Source organism: Heptranchias perlo, chromosome 8 (assembly GCF_035084215.1).
Source record: "Heptranchias perlo isolate sHepPer1 chromosome 8, sHepPer1.hap1, whole genome shotgun sequence".
Classification (NCBI taxonomy): domain Eukaryota; kingdom Metazoa; phylum Chordata; class Chondrichthyes; order Hexanchiformes; family Hexanchidae; genus Heptranchias; species Heptranchias perlo.
Window position 1 is genome coordinate 6820583 of NC_090332.1, and position 24077 is coordinate 6844659.

Genomic DNA, 24077 nt, shown 5'->3' on the forward strand with positions numbered 1-24077 from the left:
TGACCGAAATGAAGTAGTTTTGTCTTGTTTTGCCTTTATAGAAGTTCCTTTGATTCATTTAGAGTTATGGTATAGAGTAGAAAATGGTTTAAAAAATAACTGGCTACAGCCAAAACCTTGTCCCAAGGTTAATTCAATACAATATTGCAAGTTTTATCAATTGTCTGCAAAGGTTGAGAAATCAGCTAATACTTTTGAACAAACACAGACGCATGACAACTGTGTGTTTTCTGAATGTGGTCGTTATTGAAACCCAGTAACTCTGTTCAGGGATATTTAAGGGGCTGGCGGTTTGAATCTTAAAATCAGTTTGGAACTTCTAAGAGATATCGTTCAGCCTAGCATAGCTCCTCCACTGGTAAGAAATACTAGAAAAGAAACACTGCGCATATTCTGTTTTCTTTTCTGTTTCTTTTCTTTCTCTCTCTTCCTTTCTTTACTTTCCTTTCCCTCCTTGGTAAGTATATGCAGTACATCATTCTTGGCCAGTGGGGAGCACCTTGTTACCTTTCATGATCAATGCTGTCCTACGTTCTTTAGGACGTTCTACATTTTCAAACTAGCATACAGAAAGAATCCCACTTAGTGTACTGGGAGGGTTGGCATGACTTCCATTTTAATCCATTTGTAAGGTGTATGTTCTCTTGTATATTCTAGGTGCAGCGAAACTAGCTTAGTATGAATGCAGTCCAAATCACATAGTGCAACAACTGGAGCCTTCTGTGCTTCACTGAAGCATGCTGCTGGCAAAAATAAAACTAAGCACTAAACAAAAATGGAATATAGCAACCACCCATGAACTTGATATTCATTTTGTTGTGGTTGCACATTTTTTGTGGTCTGAACCTGAAAAATTACAAACCTGTGTCATCACGTAAGGGCATAAGCAGCAGCTGATGTGAAATGTGAAGCACATGAAATTTACCAAAAATCTAATGAGACATGCAACCTATATATCATAACTTAACACAGTTTGATGTGTTAAGTCCTTGAAAAACATAAGAGTTTGAGATAACATAAAACATTCCAACACATCTTGCCCAAAGTGTAATATACTTTTTTCTGAAATCAATTCTTGATTGTTGACCCAAATAATTTAGCACTGATTTTGCTGTAATTGTTAAACCTTGTAGATGTCGTCACAAATGAGTTAAATGGAACACACTGGTTGTTTGCTTGCTTGCGTTTCAAAAAAATACATAGGTAATGAAACCTTTTCCATGAACGTAACATTATATATTACCATGGCCTGATTTTATGGCTGTTGACTTCATTTTGGAGGTTCAGACTGGTTTTAACTTAAACTTTGCTCTTGTGGTTTATTATACCTTCTGAAACGTTCCACACTTTGTTTTGTGATTAATCCGATATTATCTAATTTAATTTTTCTACTGAATATATATTGCCAGAGATATGGGTTTTATTTTGCTTGAGCAGACCACTAGGGAGTTGTGCAAGAGCAACAATGGCAAAAGACTGAAAGCACTTCAGCTACTTGTGTGCTCAGTTTTCATTGTATAATTTTAAGATGTATTTACTTAGCAAGCAGACTATAATCTAAATTATTTTTAAATTTTTTTTTCTTTCCATCTGGGCACTTTCTCCTGAAAAATATGGATATCGTGATTTAACAACAGGAGCCAACCAAAGGTAGGTTGTAATTTGTGTTTCTTTTGTGTTTGGTGCTGGTGAAGAAGGATCAGAGATGTAGATTACAGTGCTGTGTACCATATTTTTTTATTCATTCTCATGATGAGGGCATTGGCAAGGCCGGCATTTATTTCCCATCCCTAGTTGCCCTTGAGCAGGTGCTGATGAGCCGCTTTCTACTAGAGCAGGTCAGAGGTTGGGTATTCTACAGTGAGTGGCTCAACTCTTGAATCCCCAAAGCTTCTCCACCACATACAGTGCACAAGTCAGGAGTGTGAATGAATACTCTCCACTTGCTGGATGGGTACAGCTGAAAGAACACTCACTAAGCTCAACGTCATCCAGGACAAAGCAGTCTGCTTCATTGACAGCCCATCCACCACCTGAAACATCCACTCTCCCCATCACTGCAGCATGTACTATCACCAAGACTTCTTCGGCAGCACCTCCCAAATCCGTGACCTCCACCACCTAGAAAGGCAAGGGTGGCAGGTGCATGGGAACACAATCACCTCCAAGTTTCACTCCAAGTCACACACCATCCTGACTTTGACATATATCAGCTGTTCCTGCATTGTCGGTGGGCCAAAATCCTGGAACTCTCTACCTAACAGCATTGTGGGAGAGCCTTCACCAGTGCAGTTCAAAGTGACAAACAATCACACTGTCTCGAGGGCAACTAGGGATGGGTAATAAATGTTGGCCTTGCCAGCGGCACCCGCATCCCGAAGAATGAGAGAGAAAAAATTGCTGAATATTTTGGCATTGAAGTCCTAGGCCTGGTTTCCCATACTCTGTGCCATAATTTCAAACCTATAGCTTAACTGAGTGCAGTACTAGAGGAATTGTGAGAGAAATACACTGGAGAATAATGGATTGTTGACGGAGGGTTAAGTTACCTGTTGTTTCAAGCCAATGTGGCTAATGTACATGGGGTACTGGTCAAAGCTTGAGTGCTTTAATGTTGAATGCCTGCATCCCAATATTAAAGTACCACCTTGTGTTTGTTTATAGGTATCCTAGCTTTTGTAATGTAAACAGTTATTTCCGTAGGTTTTCTGCTATCACTTGAGATTGAAAGTATACATCATACAACGCAAGAGAGAAAATGTTATGTCAAGTTTATGATGCAGATCTGAAGACTTATTCATTTTTATGGCAGGAAAGACTATATTGGCGCCCATGTTTCTACAATAAACTTTATGGACTACTCATACACTTTACATTGGGTGTGTTTGTTTAAATTAAATTTTATTTACGCTTAAACTATGCTTATTTCGTCATAATCTGATATCAAATGTTTTGGCCAGACATCTGGCCTTCGCGTAATGGAGAGCTTTAAAGTTTGAGTACTCTTCTGTGGCAATAAATAATGCAACATAGGTTTTACTCTGCATGTCCGACATACTGTATGGTGAACTAACTTTATATTTTATAATTAGAAAAGACTCCTTGATAAAATAATCAGATACTTGAAACAAAAAGCAGCAGCAAAATGGTCCATTTGGCCTAATGTCCCCCAAATTGATTATTCATTTTATTCAATTCTTACAATTTTGGCTAATTTGGGGCCAAAAATATTTTGAGATGAAAAGGGTCTGTGAATGCTGTGAATAATTGTGAATGCTGGAGACCAGAAATGTGCAACAGGGCAATCAATCGGTTTCTGAGAGTGAAAAGATAGGTTAATGTTTCAGGTTGTATCCTTCATCAGAACTGGAATGAAAGTTCTGAGTTATGATGATGGCTTCCAACTGAAATGCATTCTGTTTATTTCAAAAAACATTTTTATGCTGGCTTAATTAGCAGGTTTTTTGAAGTTCTGTATGCATCATTTCTAATTTCATTGTCCAAAAGTGTTGATACTTGATTACTTCAGATTGCTATTGGAGAGGGGCATTTTCTGATTTGTTGTCCTTTTTTATCATCTAGGTTTTTGCATACGACCACTGTTTCTGGTCAATGGATGAGTCCATTAAAGAGAAGTATGCAGGTATGTTGTGTTTAAAAATTCCATTCTACAGGTGTATGGTTAAGAGCTTCATTATAGTCTGCAACAGTAGCTTTTGCTTGTGGTACTAACATTCTGCCTTTTTATTATCCTTTCACTCCTGCCCTTTGTTTAGACCCCTCTGCATGCCACACCATTTGAGAAGGTGGGCCAGTGACCATGGAGGCCTTTGAGCCAGTTGCTGAGGTGTGAAGTCACAATAGGAGTTGACTTGCCCTCTAGATTGCCTTATCTTGGCTCCTCAACCTCTTCCTCCTTAACCTTCTTCTGTTAACCGGGTTGAGGTCAGGGACTTGCTGTATGGGGATTTGCTTAACAATTTGCATGTTTGCGGCACAGCAAGGTAAAATACTAGAGCATTGTATCAACAGACGCGCTGTACTCTTGCTTACGTCATAGCCCTGCACTGTGATTTTTCATCCCTTTTGAAAATATTCATGTGACAACCTTTGCTGCAGTAAATTACAATATATGTGTGTAGGTTATGCAGGCAGGTGCGGACATTAAGCAGAGACTACTGGAAGAGTTGTGTGCCATTTTTGGTCTTTGATGGTGGCTACCCTGTTGTGCTATGTCGACACCTGGTTATACTGAGCAAGCTCCATTTTGGATACAGAGGTCACTTTTGTGGCTCTTCGCGATGGCTCGTCCTTTGGGAGTCACATTCTAGCTAAAATTACCAGTGTGAAATGTATTGGTGTCTAGTTTGTTCTCGAGTTCAAAAATACTGATCCAATTTGTCCCCTTGTGTTTTGATGCTGGCAGTCCTCTGGTACCTCACAAAAAAATGGCCATTCTAAGTATGTAAACCTGTACAGTTGAGTGGTGGGGGTAGCATTACAGCTGAGTCTCATCCTGGCATCAACCAACATCCACATATCTGTATTGACCAGTGGCAGTTACTAGATAACTGTCAGGCGCAGGAACCTAGTCTGATAAAGTCATGCCTGCCCCCTGGAATATGTATTGAGGCCAATTGTAGTACTACCCCCTCTTCCCACCTCCTGTCCCCCCACCCCCCTTCCCCACAAGCACACTGCTGGCTTGGCTGAGATCAGCATAGACCAGGGATTAAACCTAAGATCTTTTTGACTCTGAACCACTTCAATGACACGTCAAACACTGCATTAGAATGACTATACTAAAAGTGTTAGTGGTTGTAGGGAGGGAGGGCTATGCCCTACACTAAAGTGTTGCTGAGCACCCTGGAAGGCGAGCCACAATTATAGAGGATACACCTCTTAGCCAAACCCCTTCGTGTGAGGACTTGAATTAAGCATTTGGTAATGAGTAAGGCTGGTATGTGGCAATAAACATGGATGTCTAGGGCATCAAAGAGGCTAGCATGATACAAGTTGCCAAGTGTGTGTCCTTCCATCACATGGAAGGCAAATGCTTATCAGACAGCTAATGAGGAAACTCTGAGATTTGGGACAACGGCTGCTGGAGGCTGGGCTTGAGAATATACACTTACATCCAGGGTTTGGTGCTTACCATAATTAGGTTCCAGAGAAATGAGCAACTGCTGGGATGTATAGAATACAGAATTTATTCCCACTTGAGTTATCAGGCCTGCTCACTTGAGAACATTTCCTATCCTGTCTCCTAAAATATATTTACCTCACTAAATGTCTGTTTTTATTTCCTCCTTATCACTACTGTTTCTGCATTCTTGGGGGTTTCCACTATGTTCCTGCTCTTTTTCTCCATTGTTCCCACTCCAGGTCAAGACATCGTGTTCAAGTGCCTTGGTGAAAATCTGCTGCAAAATGCCTTCCAAGGATACAATGCTTGTATATTTGCTTATGGACAAACTGGTAAGATGCCTCAATAGTGTATTTCTTTGAATGAAGCCAACTTATAAAACATATTTTACAAATAATTACCAGAGCACCTTAGCTTTCATATGAAATTTCAGGTGAATTTCCCGCAAGCACACCTTTTGAATGGATGTAAATATAATTTTACATGGATACTTGCAGGCTTCTAATGTATGTCTCTTTTATCTAGTGTAACTTCTGTTAAGTAGATGGTACTTGAACTGATTAAAATAAAAAGGTGCATCTGTATGCTGAGTAACTATGTTCATTTCATACCGATCTAATTCTGTATGGTATCTAAAAAGTGAGATTGAATTCATGTTGATGTATTATAGACTTTATTAACTACCTGTGTGCACCTGTTTAATGGTTAGGCTCAGGGAAATCGTATACAATGATGGGTTCAAAAGACAAACCTGGTTTGACCCCCCGACTGTGCAGCAAGCTGTTCGAACGAGCGTTACAAGAGGCAAATGAGGAACAAAGTTTCACAGTTGAAGTGTCGTACATGGAAATATACAACGAGAAGGTCCGGGACCTTCTAGATCCAAAAGGGTAAGTGGGGGGAAAAAGCTGATAAGTAAATCAGTATAAATCCAGGAGTGGAAGTGATTTTGTAGAGAATGCATTTATACAAGCTGTGATAGTCTGCACTGACATCCTTTTACCCATACTTCTTGCCAAGAAAATAGATGTGTCTGTAAGTGATATGCAACATGTCTATAGTTCTTGGTTGCTTCAACTTTAATGACTGCATTTAAATTTCCTCTACATGGCAAATTTCCATTCTCAGCCGTACTTATGTGCCCCTAGGAATGGTAAATCAAACTGGGTTGCTGCTCCTGGGAGGCAAGGTTACCGTACATTTACTATCCTGTAATAAAATGTGATGAAAGAGAATATGAAAGATCTTGCTTTATAAAAGAATACCAAAATAAATGAAACCCATGTTCAGTTATTTAGTTTTATTATATCTCTTTTTGGCTGTATGATGATTGGAGAACCAGCATTTGCTGATCTCACTTTATACCCTAAGCCAACCAAGGCCACTTCCAATATCTTCTCATTCAGGTTTCCTTTTTGGCTGGCACCTTGACTCATACAGCTGCCGCCGTCAGCCTATGTTAGGCATTACTCAGCTGCATAGGCTCAAGTGCCTTTCTGGCCCAGAAGAGCAGCTGCTTCCTTGGAAGCTGTTGGAGTAAACCACTGCTTACGACTTCTTGCTGTTTAATGCTGACTGGAGTGTGATTTAAATAAGCCATGTCTTTAGGACAACAGCTGTCTCTGGAGATTAGAAGGAACTAAAACATTGCCCTGAAGTAGCGAACAAGAAGAAATAGGCAAAGAAAGCACGAGCAGAATGAAACTAAGATCATATTGGGGGTGGGTGATGGATGCGTGAGTGTGGAGGGTGCAAGGTTACCCTGTCTACTGCATGGGGCAAAATGATGGGCTTAATGGTCTGTTCTCTCTCATTTCTATCTGCATCATCATATTACGCATGGGTTGAAAACGATGTGGCAATGAATGGAATTGAATTACCAGAGGGACCATTAAAAAGTAGATGTCATCACTTTCAATATCCAATGTGGTGAAGCAATTGGAACTTGGAAGTATGTATGTAATTGAACATGCCTACAGAATATATTCTAAGGCATCACAATGACACTGGTCAGTCCACACTTAAAGTACTATATTTTGACCACCATGCTACTAAAATGCTTTGGAAAATGGTACAGAAACTGAACTAGGAGGAAAAATCAGAAAAGCTTGAGAGAAAGGGGGAGGACTGAATTGTGATGTATTGAACGGCCTTTAGTCATTCTAATTTTTTTATTATTTGAAGAAGATCATTAGGGCAGTCAGTGATTCATTGTGTTCCAACTTTGCAAAACTGTGGTACCATTTTGTACATCACCAACTGCTGGAAGCGCAGAGCTTTCAGTCTGAATATAGCATTTGTTGCTGCTTGGGTTTTATTAGCACTGTTCAGGTATAACACTTAAGGTACAAGTCCAATATTTCTAACAATTGAGTTTGTTTTGTTACTCATTTTTGCATACTTGTTTTGTAGGAGTCGACACACCTTGAAGGTGAGAGAACACAAGGTTCTTGGTCCATATGTGGATGGCTTGTCCAAACTGGCTGTGACAAGTTACAAGGTAAGAAAACAAATTAATAAAGCTGCATGGAACAGGATCTCGTGGGCAACAAACTGCTAGATAATAGCAGAATAGGGTTTCACAGTGGTTGGTCTAAATCAGCTTTTTGGTTTGTGGTAACAATTGAACTGAAATTAACCTTTATACTCAAAACTGGTAACGTGACTCCAGTTAAAATCTATTGCTCAGAATTTCAAATCTATGCCTTTGAATTTTATTGCCGACATGATATTGCCTGTTTTTGACTCTCTAATCTATTGCATGACATGTTATTTACTATTCTTTTGATTGAAGGAAATGGCAGAACTTCAGTTTTTGACCTTTGTGAATATTCCAATAATTAGGGGAACAACATAAATTTTGCTTTAATTATATACCATGATGATTTTTGACATTTGAACCCTAGATTTACTATAGAGCCTTTCATTTTCATAATTTTTTTCTGGATGACCGTTTAAATCAAGATTACTTCAACAGAACTTTGTCTCCTATGACCCCCTACCCCCACGTAGAATAAGAGCAGCAATGTTGTGGCAACCTCCAAGTTCCTCTCCAAGTCACACACCATTCTGACTTGGACATACATCGCTGTTCCTTCTTCATTACAGGATCAGAATCCTGGAATTCCCTATCTAACATTATTTGTAGGAGCACCATCGGCACAAGGACTGTAGCGGTTCAAGGAGAAGGCCCACCACCACCTTCTCAGGACAACTAGCGATGGACAATAAATGCAGCCTTGCCTGGGTCACCCACATCCCTATCAAATGTGCGTTATTTTTCCTTATCACAATAATTTAATGGAGTCCAAAGAAAAGTTTAATTCAAGTATGTAAAGTTGAAAATCTGAAATAAAAGCAGAAAATGTTGAAAATACACAACAGATCAGCAATCATCTGAAAGAAAAAGACAGGTGATATTTGAATTCTAGAACCACAGAAAAGATACAGCACAGAAGAGGGCCATTCGGCCCATCGTGTCCGCGCCGGCTCGAAGAACAACCAGGTGCCCATTCTAATCCCACCTTCCAGCACCCAGTCCGTAGCCCTGTAGCATACAGCACTTCAGGTGCAGGTCCAGGTACTTTTTAAAAGAGTTGAGGGTCCTTGCTTCTACCACCAATTCGGGCAGCGAATTCCACGCACCCACCACCCTCTGGGTAAAAAGGTTTTCCCTCAAGTCCCCTCTAATCCTTCTGCCAATCAGCTTTAATCTATGTCCTCTAGTTCTTGAACTCTCCGCGAGGGGAAACAAATGGGTTTCCCATCCACCCCCGTTCTTGTTTTTTCTACTTTCTAAGTATACATTGAAAGGAACAATGGCACTCTTTGCTATCAGAATTCACTGAATATTTGGGGTTTTCAGTATTTTTTCATATGTAAACAAATGTATTTCAAGAACCTAAAGTTAGCAAACATTTAACAATTAACAGTCCTCCTATAAACATTTTTAATTCATATATTCGTTTTCACGCTGACATGGTAATGGTAAATATGGGTGTGCATATTTATATGATTCAACATGCTTGAGGCACAAGGTGGGCATTATATGAGGGCAGTACAGTTGGATGGAGTGCATGAAGAGTATCCTACCTTTTCTAGGGATGGTTTTGAGTGGAGCTACTGTCACCACCAAGATTGAAGAGAGTATGAGAAGATTAACTCAATCAGAAACTAGTGATTATGGTGATGCCCAGCTTTAGCCCAAAGATTGTAGGAATAGGGAACGATTAGAGCTATAAGATCCTGGGAAGAATGAGTTATGTCCGAAGCTTTATGGCTTCAGTGGACAGCACTTGTGAGCACCTCTCGCATTCCTATGCTTCACTAAGGGTACCAGGGTGCATTTACTGCAACCGGTAATTTGCTGTACGGACAGGCATGAGCCAGAGAGGCGTTTACAGCATGAAATGGCAGAAACTTTTAAAAGTGAAGCATAAGTAGATAATATGCTGTTTACAGTACTCTGCTCAACATGCTTTTTCACCTGTCTAACAAGAAAAAGGTTGTTTTCTGGGAACACGTTATTTGCAGAGGGCAGGTGACCCCATGCTGCTCACATACACCTCTTAGAACTTGGTTGTAGGGTGCTGTCAAAAGTTGATTAGGAAGAGAATGTCTGACTGAACTTTTGGTTGTCTGGGTGAAGATAGCAGGGAACCCAAAGAGAACAGAAAAAAAATGTTCTGTGGGGGAGAAAAATATTTTTAAAAAACCAATGATGAAATTTAATTTCTCTCGTTCAACAGGACATTGAATCATTGATGTCAGAAGGGAACAAGTCCCGAACAGTCGCTGCAACCAACATGAATGAGGAGAGCAGCCGTTCCCATGCAGTATTCAACATTATTCTTACACACACGCTATGTGATCTCCAGTCTGGGGTGAGGGCACGAGCAATGATAGCAACTTGAATTTCTGTAGTGCTGCTTGAGTGCATCAAGGAGTAAAGAGTGGATGCCGAGTAGAAGGCAAAAAGGGAAAATTAAAGCTTCTGAAAGCAGGAAGGGAGATGGTGAGGCAGTGGGAACTAGGCTGGGGTGGTCGGGGGGGGGAGTGGGGGAGGGGGGCAAGCAATAGCTCATTATTAGAGAAGCAGTGAAGTTATTTGTATTTAAATACCTCCTTTCCAGAGGAAATTCCAGGTGCATTGTGGCTGAATGAGTGGCCAATGGTGGAATGGGGAGGGGGGGGGGCAAGCAATAGCCCATTATTAGAGGAGCAGAGCGTGCTTGCAAGAAAGTAAGGGTAAGGTGGGGTGATGCCATGTGGGATTTGAAAAGCAAGGATGAGAATTTTGAAATCAAAGGATGAAATTAGTAGCACTCGAAGAAACGGGAGATGATCAGGGCCAGCCAGCATTTATTTCTAAAAGACAAGTTGTGTTTGATCAACCTTGTAGAATTCTTTGAAGCAGTAATGGAGGGTAGAAAAAGAAGTGCAGTAGATGTGGTTTCTGCGGATTTTCAAGAAAACATTTGATAAGGTACCACATAAGAGAGTTGTGGCAAGCATAATGACGTATTAATGGCAATGTGGCCATGTGGATGAGGTAAAATAAAGTTTCTTGGACTGTGCAGATGTGATGAGTAGTGTTGCAGAAAGGTTAGTGTTTGGTCCACTTTGTTACTGTATACATAAATGATCTGGACTTAGGACTTGATGGAACAATGTTGAAATTTGCTGATACCAAATTGAGGGGCTTGGCAAATGGTGATGAGGGTTGTGAAAGAATGAAGAATGATGTATATAGGCCAACGGTGGGCAGATAGGTGGCAGGCACAGTTCAATGTGGAAAAATGTGAAGTTATACATTTTAGAAGTATGAATAGGGAAAAGTAAGATTTTAAATGGATTAGAGGAGCAGAAGGACCTTTATGTGCAGATACACAGGCCATTAAAAGTGGCAAGTACATAAGGGTGTAAAAAAGGTAAATGGAACCCTTAGTTTATATCTAGAGGCATAGAATAAAAGCAATGAGGTAGTGTTAAGGATGGAATGGGAATAATCGTGAGTAGATGGAGGATTTTTGAAATCACTGGAGCCAGATATAAAGTAATTCCAATGTTTTCTTTCTATGTAGACTTCAGGTGAGAAAGTGAGTAAGCTGAGCCTTGTGGACCTGGCAGGCAGCGAGAGGGCAGCAAAGTCTGGAGCTGCTGGAGATCGTCTAAAGGAAGGAAGCAACATTAACAAGTTAGTTTCTGGGGATCTCGTAGATGAAATGTTTAACCTGTATCTAATCACTGACTCACGCTTATAAAATGACATTGTTGTGACACATAGTAAAATATTAAAGTGATGCTATACAACAAATTCAAAGTCAGCATATATTTCTAAAAGGCAAGTTGTGCTTGATCAACCTTGTAGAAATATATGCTGACTAGAAGATTATTATTATTCCTTAAGTCATTCAATTGCTAAACAAATGAATAGGCCATTATCTAAATGTGAGAGCCACTGGGTCTGTGACTATCATTTGGGCTGTATAGTGGATTTGATCTGCCCTCACCCCTGCCATATGTTCTGGAACTGCACCTCTTTTATTCTTCTACCTGTAATAATTTATAGAGACATGCTTATTTTCCAACTCCTTAAAAAGGATCTTAAAAAACTTTGTATTTGACTTGCAACTTGACTAGTTCCTCCCCTGAGCTTTTCTCGTAACTCCAAAAGGCTTCTGAAAAAGCTTGCCCAACTGCATTTTCACCCTGAGCTGTAATCACTAACACAAAAGTTCTATCTACTTGAGATTGCTAGCCAGTTTTGGCGGATTGGTGCATACTAAACCTACTCCATTGCCTGTCCTAGTGTTCTGTATGTTGTGTTAAGTCGTTTGTATTTAAACACCTTCCTTCTAGTTGCTTTTGGCTTGGTCATTTGACTGCTGAGATTTTGAAATGCCCTGTGATTATCACATTGTGGATCCCTACAGGCTCTTGTTTAATCTACCTATTTACCTTGAGCTGACAGTTGATAGATGCCAATTATTTTGTTGCCCGTAACACTAATTCCTACCTTTTATTGTTTGCTGAATTCCCCCTTCTGTTTTACCTATCGTTTTGATAGGTGTTAAATCAACCCTTACCAATAATGCAGCTCTCTGCCTAATGTCTGAGGTCTACTATTCTGAAAAAATGTAAAACCTCTCTACTCCATCAGCTGTCCACCTTCTGCTCTTACGTTTGTTTCTGTTAGGCCAATAATTCCTTTTTACTAGCTGTGCGTATCTGTAACTTCAAGAGTATATTCTGAATTTGGATTAGTGCGAAAAAGAAATTCTCATCGAGCAATCATAACTTGTATTTCGATAGAGCTCCTCGAGTGCTTCATGGGTTGTTGGACAAAGGAGACACTGAGGGAGAAAGTGAAAGAGTGTTTTGTTCAGCGGTGAAAACACAGTTGAGGAGAAGAGCCTTTTGACTTTTGAAGGCAGGGAGGAAGGTGGTAAGGTACTGGGAAAGAGAGTTTGAGGGCAGAGGCCTAGAGGCTGAAGGAAGAGAGGGAGCAGGGAACAAGGAGTAGGCTGATATCAGAGGGTACAGCAGTAGCAACAACAACTTACAGCGCCGTAAAGTAGAAAATTGTCCCAGGCACTTCGTGGGTGTAATCAGACAAAAATGGACACCGACAAAGAAAGAGCTATTATGAAGGGTGACTAAAAGGGTCAATGAGGTGCGTTTTAAAGCAGGTCTTAAAGGAGGAGGGGTGGAGGAGTTCAGAGAGGGAATTCCAGAATACGGGACCTATATGGCTCAAGGCACGACTGCCAATAATGGGGTGAGGGCACGGCGAGGATGGGGGGGCGTGCACAAGTCCAGATTCAGAGGATTGGAGAGTTCTGTGGGTTGTACGGTTGGGGGAGGTTACAGAGATAAGAACATAAATAGGAGCTATAGTAGGCCATACGGCCCCTTGAGCCTGCTCCGCCATTCAATCAGATCATGGCTGATCTTCGACCTCAACTCCACTTTCCCACCCGATCCCCATATCTCTTGATTCCCCATGAGTCCAAAAATCTATCTATCTCAGCCTTGAATATATTCAATGACTCAGCATCCACAACCCTCTGGGGTAGAGAATTCCAAAGATTCACAACACTCTTGTGTGCAGAAATTCCTCCTCATCTCAGTCTTGAATGGCCGACCCCTTATCCTGCGACTATGCTCCCTAGTTATAGACTCTCTAGCCAGGGGAAACAATCTCTCAGCATCTACCCTGTCAAGCCCCCTCAGAATCTTATATGTTTCAATTAGATCACCCCTCATTCTTCTAAACTCGAGAGTATAGGCCCATTCTACTCAACCTCTCTTCATAGGGCAACCCTCTCATCCCAGGAATTAATCTAGTGAGCCTTCGTTGCACTGCCTCTAAGGCAAGTATATCCTTCCTTAGATAAGGAGACCAAAACTGTATGCTGTACTCCAGGTGAGCTCTCACTAAAACCCTGTACAACTGTAGTAAGACTTCTTTACTCTTGTACTCCAACTCCCTTGCAATAAAGGCCAACATGCCATTTACTTTCCTAATTGCCTGCTGTACCTGCATACTAACTTTGTGTTTTTTGTACAGGGGCACCCAAGAGCAAATATGTAGGCAAATTTCTGAAGTGCAAAAACAGTAGGGCAGTAATGGTAGGGGATTTCAATTACCCTAATATTAACTGAGACACAAACAGGGTGAAGGATATCGAGGGTGCAAAATTCTTAAATTGCATTCAGGAGAACTTTTTTAGCCAGTATGTAGCAAGCCCAACAAGAGAGGGCGCAGTTCTCTATTTAGTTTTAGGAAATGAGGCTGGGCAGGTGGAAGGAGTATCAGTGGGAGAGCATTTTGGTGATAGTGATCATAATTCAGTTAGTTTTAGCATGGTTATGGAAAAGGACAAAGATAGACCAGGAGTTAAAGTTCTCAATTGGGAAAGGCCAATTGTCAAACCCTTTAATTTAATTTCCCAATCTACCTTTTGACAACTCGCCCCTCATACCTATGTAATTGGCTTTATTTAAGTTGAAGACTCTAGTTTCTGACTTAAGTACATTCCTTTCAAACTCAATGTGAAATTCTATCATATTATGATCACTCTTCCCCAGAGGTTCTTTTACTGTGAGATTACTAATTAACCCTATCTCATTACATAATGCAAGATCTAAAATAGCCCGTTCTGTGGTTGGTTCCATGACGTATTGCTCTAGATAGGGTGGGATGAGAATTTTCGATTGGAGGCGTTGGGGGACCGGGAGTAGGTCAACAAGAACGGGGGATGGGTGAGAGGAGTGTGGTGCGGAACAGAATGCGGGAAGCGGAGATTTGGATGAGCTAAAGTTTAGAGAGGGTGGATAGTAGGCCTGCCATTGAAATAGTCGAGGCTGGTGGTGACAAAGGGTTTTAGCAGCAGTCAATCTGTTTATGGTGGTATTGGTTAAGAAAGAATGTTGGGCAGACGTCGAGTGATCTCTACTCTTTGAATAGTCCCCTGGGATGTTTAACATCTGCCTGAGCCACCAGATGAGACTCCTCATCCAAAGTGTGGCATCCCTGAAAATGGAGCACTCTCTGCAGCCTTGGTTATGTGCTCAAACCCTGGTGCAGGGTCCAAACCCACTTTCTTCTGACTCGGATAAGAATGTACCAATTGAGCCAAGTTGATCCATCACATACCTCTGATAATGCAGCATTCAAACCACGTACAAAGTATGTCCCCTTACAGTGGAAAATATTTATTTTATTTTATGGTCCTTGTACATATTGGATTTGTCTTCCAAGAGTTGATAGACATAAGGGGGGAAGAGTTAGATAAGGACTATTTTTGGGCATGGATAGCGCGATCCGCTATTAATCTGTGTCCAATGGCCCCTGCGCAGGCTGGACAAGACTTTTGTGAATCCTGAGGATTTACCTGTAAGTTGCATTGGAAATCAGTATTGACGTGAGGATTCAATGCAATTTGTACTTTCCACCAGCAGGGGGAGTCCCAATCTCTTAAAGGGATGCTGTCTCTTAAAGGTAGCCGGTACCAGTTATTAGCTAAAAATAACAGCCTGCTGTCTGCACGGAGTCTGAATGGAAATCAGACATCGCATATATAAAACACAGATGCAGGTCCTGTCCCTATGTTTACAAACTGTTGAGTTATGTTAAAACATTGAATAAAGATTGCACACCACTAAATCCCACATCCTCCAATCTGCATGCCAGACCTCACCAATCTTCCGATCTGAATTTGTATCAGGCCTGCGAGAGAGCGTGCACCAAGGTTCTCTGCTGATGCACTAGAGGCCTTGATGCAAGAGGTGGACAGAAGGAGGGACATCCTTTATCTGCAGGAGGGCAAAAGGCCCTCCAGACATGTGCCCAAAAGGCAGTGGGGAGGCAGTAGGGGATGCAGTCAATGCCAGGCGCACAGCACCACGACCACGGACGAGTGCTGGAAGAAGCTCAATGCTTTGACACAAGTAGTCAAGATGAGTGAGGTCAACTGTCAAGTGGTGTCTCCTACCAGCTGCACCACTAGCCGCATCCACTGCTCCAAGCACGACACCCCCCGTCACCCACATACCAACAAACTCTTTCAATCAGATGCTTCCTCTCACTCTTGCACACTACCATCGTTGCAAGCCACCCACCCACAACTCGCAGGTCACACATACTGGCAGCTATTCAACCATGACAGGCACATCACCCAGACACATGTCTCGCTTTCTTGCAGGAGAAGGTGGCGCATAACAGGAGGCAGCAAGTAGCAGTGGCATATAGCCCCTCAAGCCTGTTCTGCCATTCAATGAGATCATGATTGATCTGTGATCTAACTCCATATACCCGCCTTAGCCCCATATCCCTTAATACCCTTGGTTCACTGAAATCTGTCACTCAGATTTAGAATTAACAATTGAGCTAGCATCAACATTTGCAGAAGAGCGTTCCAACCTTCTCCCACCGTTTGCGTGTAGAAGCGTTTCCTAACTTCATGTCCTGACTCTAAATATTAGGCTATGTCCCCGTGTCCTAGTATTCAAGTATGGGAGACCTCCAAAATCAGTTACAAATTCATCAGCCACCAGAAGCAATAATCCAGCAACTAACCTGTAAATCCTGCATGGTCCCTTTAAATAGCACTGGTGGAGCAGGGTCTTCCAAGCACTCTAAGACATATTCAGATGTGCGTTGAGTTGAGCGTTAAGTTCCAAAATGTTGTCTGTCACTTTAAATCAAAGTTGCACACTGTATCCATTTTCTCCTTACTTTACATGCAGCTGGTGTTCGGTATTTGCGCATGCAAATGTCCAGCGCATGTTATGCGGGAAATGTGCGTGTGCAGCCAAGTCGCTATCTTGGCACTTCGAGGCCGCATAGCGCCGAAACAACGGGCGCTACACGGCCCAATTTCTAGCCCAAGACCTTTTTCTTGCTAATGTTATGTTTATTTCTGCTGACTTTTTTTTCAGATCCTTAACAACTCTAGGCCTGGTCATCTCTGCTCTGGCAGATCAGGCTGCTAGTAAAAACAAGAACAAGTTTGTTCCCTACAGGGATTCAGTACTGACCTGGCTACTCAAGGTAAACCGATAAATGTTTTTGTTTACACCTGCGTAGCAGGAGTTTGAAAGCAGAGTGGAGCCTAGGCAGTTATGGGGGTGGGGGGTGGTAAGAGTGGAGAAAGAGGAAATGAGGAGAGAAAAAAGAGCCACCCCACGTCTTAAGTGCTGAGAGGCTTTGTAGTAAGCTGTTTTCATAAATGAAATGTGCTATGAGGAGAACATTAAGTGCATTTCTCTTTTAATTAAAAGGCGATGGGAAAATCAAAAGGTGGATGGCCACAGGACTTACATGCAAGCCTATTAATAGTTAACTTTGCCACAGGGTAGACTTAAGAATGTGGACTGTTGTCATGTGTACAGCTATGATTCAATAGAACATGTGGTGATGTAGGGTTCTTTGGCTTATTGTGTAAATGTACTGCCCAGTATTCTCCAGTTTGATCCCTGATCTGTTCTTAATTAGCTGATCTCAACAATGGGGCTTCCCATTCCTCAACTCTCTCCATTGGTACCTGCTGTGAAGTGGACATCTGGTTATCACTAGATCAGGCTCAGCTCTGATATTCCCACATTTAATGGCCTGCTGATGGTCACTTTCTAGGATCACATATAGTGAATGGTGACTTGGGTGTGGTGATGAAGGACTATGTGTACAGCTATGTACTGGCGCCCATGGTACTGTACCTCAGTCGCTGACTTCAGGAGAGGAGAAAACTAAAAAAAGTGGTCATAAAGGTTGGGATTTTGACTGAATAAGAGCTGTATTTCTATTCAGCTAGTTAATTATCAGTCTTACTCTTAGTTACTGTACTGGGTCACCTTCAAGCAAGGGAAATAGTTTGGAATCTTTACCTCTTACCCTCGCTGACTCATTACCAAATGTTTACTCTGTTAGAGTTTACAGCTTAATCTATTCCAGCTGTAGATTGGCTAATTCTTTCTGTTTTGGGTTATGTTTGCCATTTCTGGTTAAGTTTGCTGTTTGTTATTAAGCTACACTTTCCCCTCTCTAGTAACTAATTGGGTAATATAAAAACACTGGTTTATCAGCCTTTTCAATGTACTTAACCGAGGAGACTAAACAACTTTAAAAAGAACTTGGTTACTGTTCATAACAAGCCAGTAACCTTTGCAGTTTTATTGGTGCTGCTGTGGCTTCTGGCACAAGTGCCTGAGTGCGACCTAATCCAAATCCATTAGGTGATTGTTCCTTAAATAAATAGGCAGCTACTTGGAGAGATTAGTTTAGTGTGAATAGTAAGAAAGTAATGCTCTATATGTTCTTCCTGTGTAAAACCAATAAAAAAAATCATGCTGCATTAATCTGTACCAAATATAAAATTTAAAATACTTGTGAATGGGCAAACTAGCTTGCATATAGTGAAGCACAGCAGTGCCACAGTGACAACCATGGAGCTATTGACAATCAGTCCTTTACTCCATAAGATTGCATCCGATTTGTATTTCTCATTGTCTGTCCCAGTTGATTTGCATTTAAAGTATATATACTTTTAAAGTAAATAATAAAATGGTTCCCTTATGAATTGGATTCTTTATTGGAGGACTCGGTGGCTCTGCGGATTTGGTCACTGACTGGGATGGATGTAATCTCATTCTCCTGGTTGTTGGGTGCGGTCTCATCTTGCTTCCTTTTTTGACGTGAGTCCTGAATGCATAACTGTCCATAATTCTCAAGGTGCTGACTAAAGCGGGATAGAATTGTTTGAGCATTGGCTCTTCCCAGTGCCTCAGCTAGTAGTCATTCCTTGTGTGAGCCTTGATAGTTGGTGTTGGTCGGCGATTTGATCACGGGCGAAGGGGGAACATAGCAGGCAGGTCCATTCCTGTCATCACTTGATGTCCATGCATGCACATTTTTCAACACATTTCACTGAATAATGATCAGAAATGGGACCCTAGTGCTGATTTACCTTCCCTGCCCCTTCCCTTCCCCCAGGTTCTTTATTCCACGGGTAGAGATAATCTAACTCCAACTGGGATCTTTTTGACCTATGTGGCTCAGTTCTATACAAAGCAGTACACGTACCCAGTGAGGCATTAAGGCAGAGTGGGCTTTTTATGCTTTATAACCTCGAAATGTAGAGATGTGACTTTATAAGGTTTTTTAAAAACCTAATTCACATTCAGAAACTAAGGAAGCGACGTAGCACAGATTTGGAGAGGTAAGATATAATTGAAAGATGAAGTACAATTCTGTGCTTTTTTTAATGCAGGATAGTCTTGGTGGAAATAGCAAAACAGCAATGATTGCAACAGTCAGCCCTGCAGCGGACAATTATGACGAAACACTGTCAACGCTGAGGTATGCAGACAGAGCCAAAAACATCATTAACCACGCTGTGGTGAATGAGGATCCTAATGCCCGGATCATCCGGGAACTTCGTGAGGAAGTAGATAAACTGCGGGAGCAGCTCTCCAGAGCAGAGGTATGACATGGTATGAATCCCAGATAAACTGAGCAATTGTCAAATCCATTGAGAATAGATTAGTAGGATGTGCATCTAATCTGTGGAAGAGGACATAGAAATAAGTAAGTGAATGTTAAGCACAACTTTAAATGCATCAGACCATTAAATATTAGCTACACAGAATATTGTTTTGCAGGGCGTTAAATAATTCCTAATCCAGAGGCAGTTGTCTGATCCAGGATGGATCAATAAGTAAATGCACTGACAGGAGTTGTACTCAGTTATGCAAACCTGGGAGGTACCAAGTCCAAATCCTGGTGAGTGTTGAGTTAGCTGCTTTCAGCTGAGACAGTGATAGGGATGCTTAAGTTGGAATAGGGAAGGGAAAATTCAGGGTTCCAGTGACCCCTGCTGGAGAATATACTTATGTTAACTTCTGATGAATACAGGATTCGGCTCTGCTATGATCCCCACAGTCAAATATTTGCTAAGTGATGAGTCAAACAATTCAAAGTTCCCTTTTTTTTAACTTGGATGCTAAAGATAGACCTCCCATAATATGCAAAGAATTGATGCCTAGGAGGGATTATAAAGACATTAATATTTTCCGGTGATCATTTAGAAACTTGCTCACCTTTGCTTTCATGATTTATGATGGCATTTGAACTTCAGGATTATATTACACAGTAGATATCTGTACTTACTAGCAATATGTACTGTTACAGGGTTATTTTTGATTTCCTGGGGTGGTGATTTGTGCACTTTGACCTTCGTGCTTGTTGTATTCATTCAAGTAGATTAATACGAGCATGCAAAGTGATTATCATTATTTTTTAATGAACTCCCAGTTATTTTATAATTTGTTTAACTGCTGGGCAATTCTAAGTCCAGTATCTGCTGTGTTTATTTTCAACTCTTTTTAGGCACCACCAATTTAAAGTATTTGTCGTTCAATTCCCCCCCCCCCCCCCCCATCCTCCACTGCACTGCATCCCGAATATCATGCCAAGCAGTTCTCTGTAGGGGGAGGGAAAGTTGGAAGAGAGATTTGTCTCCTGATGTCAGGCTCACCGTATTGTCTTTAGCTCTTTCTGGAGATGTGTGGCTCGGTGAAGTTAAGTGTTAAACGGAATGGAGGGGAGAAAATGTGTACACTTGTTGGAAGGTGCATAGCCTCAAAAAAAATGTAATGATTATTCATTGAAAGAGACTAGGTTTCTTTATTGTGTACTGACTTAAACTAGTTTTATTTTTAAATGCCTGTTTGTATTTTAGAAATGATTGTTTGAACTTAATCATGTATGAATACTTACTGACAGATATTTGATTTGATTTCTCACATCAGGCAATGAAAGCCCCAGAGCTGAAGGATCGCTTGGAAGAGTCCGAAAATCTAATTCAGGAAATGACCGTCACTTGGGAAGACAAACTTAGGAAAACGGAAGCCATCGCACAGGTATGTTGTGCAGTATAACCTTCCCTTTAGTGTACGACAGAAGTCAAAGGTGAAGCCTTTTGGTGACTGGGTGGCACGTTGCACTTCCACCTTGGGGACCAGAGTTTGAATCCAGTCTAGACAGATGAGATCAGACTGTTTTTCAGCTGGCTGTACAGGTTCTACGGGAAATGAATTTGGATAGTGTCAACCCAGTTTTCAGTGGACGCAGGGTCACAGCACAAAATGAGGGTCAATAATGTGGGGCCACAGATGTACAGTAAATGTAAGAGATTTAGAACAGAGGGCAGGAGAAACTTCTTTCAAACAAAAAGTTGAGAGGCTGTGGAATTCATTTCCAGGGTTACTGGTTGAGGCAAAAACTATGTCAACATTGAAGATTAGATTGGATAGGTGGATGAAGGAAAAGGAGTTGAAGGGATTTGGGAACAGGGCGGGTGAATGTGATTACTCTTATTTGCTCGTGTGGAGGGTAAACAACAACACTGACAAGTTGGGTCGATTGGTCTAAGTCCACGTTGTAGCTTCTGTGTATTTCAATGCCTATAATTTGCCAGAGATTTGTGTTTTTTGCCCCTCCAAGACACTAAATATGTTAGGGGTGTGCAATGGAAGAACTCACACTAGTTGGGGGTCTTTTAGGAGGTTCAGGTAAAGCCATGCTGGGCCAGAGTAAATACAGCTTTCATCTGTATGGGACCTTGGATTGCTTGATGCCAGGTGCAAGGAGAATTCCATTCTCCCAGACATGCTTCACCGTGATCTTCAAATTTTGCGAAATAATGCTGAAAAGAAGGAAGAAAATTTCTAGAAGAAAATGGCCTAAGACTAACTGTAGCCTCTTGAAATATTCTTCTTCTCTTCCCACCCCTTTCATATTTTTCTTGCTCCTTACTTTGGCTGCATTTTGTATTCTATCCCAATTCTCTATTTCCTTGGCTGAGCAGAAAGACAAGGGATCTGCTTCCAGGTCTCTCTAACTGCTATTGTGAGGTTTATGCAGTGGTAAATTCTCTAGTTTGATTCATTTCTCGATATGAATTCTGGTGGCAATCTGTACAAACTAGTTTTCAGAATGAAAACTTGATCAGTTTGAAGGATTTGTGGGTGTTAAACATATTGCTCATAGGGGAGCTTACTGGGTCAGTTTGTTGGTGTTCTAACACACTGTATCCTGAAATGCTGAGATACAAGTTGCTGGCCACAGTTTCTGTGGTGAGTTCTGGTACTCTTCCTAGTCATTGATGCCAAACCGAAGCTTCCTCACAGGGAGTTAAGAAAAAACGAGAGTTAAATTGTCACCGACCACCCTTCGATATCTCCAAGCACAGTTACAGAGCGATAATAGCAGAGGGTTGGGAACAGATTGTCCACGTTCTCAGGAGAGGAATATTTCTTGAAGCAGGGACCAAAAAGATGCAAAGAAACGGAAATATGGAGAGAGGGGTAAAGGCTCTTCTTTTACAGTATGTAATATTTATATCACTTTTCTCTCATGCTTGTTAAAGGACCCCCTGATTAGTCATTCTTTTTGTTCAACTACTTTTCAATATGTCTGTAGTGCAATGATTCAAGGTCTAGTGTTCACATTTGTACAATACTAGTGACAACATCTAAACATTCTTAATTATCACCAGTTTCAGTTTATAGTCGCATTAAACCCCTTTGTCTTGTTAAATGCCACTTTTGCATTTGCTAATCTGTTTAACTTCATTTTGACTATCTGATGTTATTAGATTACCCAGGTCAACAATGTTATCTAGATGCTGTATTTCCATAACATTCTAAGATCACATTCTTGAGAGGTCCTCCTTGTTTTTATTAGTATTGGCTTTGTCATATTTATTTTCAATTCTTATTCCAAACTGTGATTGATCTTTTTGTGGTTTTGATCGTTTGTACCTGTAGTCAGTACTGTCGCACTAACGTACTTTGTGATTTACCAATTTTCCCACTTATCTTGAACCCAACTTCCAAGTCTATTATTGATTATGAGACAGTAAGTAATCTGATCAAGAGGTTCAGATAGCTTATAGTACCAATTGTTCTTGATGTCTGAATCCCTTGATTCGATTACTGGTTTGTAATTGTGCCTGGGTATCTATTACTCTTTATATTACGGAGCCAGCAATGTTCTGAAAAGTTACAAGCTTGAATATGTGGCTAATGAGAATGTAACTATATTAATTGATGGTTGATGTTTAAACTGGGCCTGGTGACTAATACAGATAAAGGGTCCATTTGCCTCACAGTAACAATGACTTGCGGCTGTACTTTTCTTATGTCAGTTCCCCATCTCCTCTCTCTTGCCTGTTCGTTGTTGGAACCATACTGTGTTGAATATTGTGCACTAGTGTCCTCAACTGGAAACTTGCCTTAGTTTCACTGAATCTTTTTAAATGTATCATATCATCTGACTGCATTTACAGGAGCGTCAGAAGCAATTGGAGAGTCTTGGCATTTCTCTCCAGTCCTCGGGAATCAAAGTTGGAGATGACAAGTGTTTCTTGGTGAATCTGAATGCAGATCCAGCCTTAAATGAGCTACTTGTTTACTATTTAAAGGTAATATTATTGCTTGTTGATAATATGGTCATTTCTGTTGTAACATCAGACAGTCTGCCTCGTTATCTCTTTATGCAGAGCTCTTACTATTGCCACATGCTGCCTTTGCATAACTGACAAAAAGTAACTGTATTACATTGTTTCGACTTGCATTTAAAAATACGTCTTTTCTCGTTTTTTAACCTTCCGCTTACTCTGTGCTGAGTTACAGTTCAAAGGACTCTACTACCTTGCTAAGTGTTAGACTTTGTGATTGCGGACAGGTTGTTTGTGGAGGGCCTCATAGTTAACTCAGTCTTGATCTCATCCATCCACACACATATGTACTTTTCAGCAGCAACCGAATAGTGAGCTGCAGGCCTGACTGATTTCACCCCCCCCCCCCTTTTACTGGCTCAGGGGTATTAAAAATAATTGTGGAGCATAAACACCGACATAGATCAGTTGGGTCGAATGGCCTGTTTCTGTGCTGTAAATTCTAGGTATCACTCCAGTCCCGACTGAGAATTGAACATAGAACTTTCTGGTGTAGTACCACACTGTGGTGCATTTACCCACTGAGAACTATTGTTTATGAATAATTATCCATTAAACTGGAATGATTTAATCGGTACGATCAGACCTAAAAAAACAACCCTATGATTCTCTGACTTTCCACACTTGTCTTCACACTTCCTACTACCCTTCCTATGCCTCTAGGAACAGTTGTGCTCCCCCAGCACTAGACAACTGGGAAAGCTTGGCAGCCACTTTGAAATGTGTACAGGAGACAATGGAAAAACAAAACCTCGTATATTCATATATTTTCTTGCTGCCTTCTGTGTTTTTGTGCTTCCCTCCGACTTAAATCTGGGAATTTGTGTGCACTGTTTTTTCCCAGAAATATTGCACTGTTATCTCAGCAATATACCACTGGATACGAGTGGTCGTATAAAGCAGGTAGA

At 41.1% G+C, this 24077-nt stretch overlaps 1 protein-coding gene across 2 annotated transcripts in view; it reads left to right on the top strand.

Annotated features, from left to right (window-relative positions):
* The window catches only part of LOC137324366 (kinesin-like protein KIF13B), a 167728-nt gene that overhangs the window by 80141 nt on the left and 63510 nt on the right, over nucleotides 1-24077 (top strand). The window contains exons 3-13 of one of the 2 annotated variants that reach the window (XM_067988580.1): nucleotides 1638-1650; nucleotides 3583-3643; nucleotides 5386-5478; nucleotides 5856-6036; nucleotides 7559-7646; nucleotides 9895-10029; nucleotides 11230-11342; nucleotides 16592-16703; nucleotides 18919-19131; nucleotides 20459-20569; nucleotides 22999-23133. In XM_067988580.1, the coding sequence (XP_067844681.1) occupies nucleotides 1638-1650; nucleotides 3583-3643; nucleotides 5386-5478; nucleotides 5856-6036; nucleotides 7559-7646; nucleotides 9895-10029; nucleotides 11230-11342; nucleotides 16592-16703; nucleotides 18919-19131; nucleotides 20459-20569; nucleotides 22999-23133 (1255 nt within the window). Of the gene's footprint in view, nucleotides 1-1637; nucleotides 1651-3582; nucleotides 3644-5385; nucleotides 5479-5855; nucleotides 6037-7558; nucleotides 7647-8317; nucleotides 8416-9894; nucleotides 10030-11229; nucleotides 11343-16591; nucleotides 16704-18918; nucleotides 19132-20458; nucleotides 20570-22998; nucleotides 23134-24077 lie in introns of those variants that run through there. The other variant, XM_067988581.1, reaches the window with a different exon arrangement.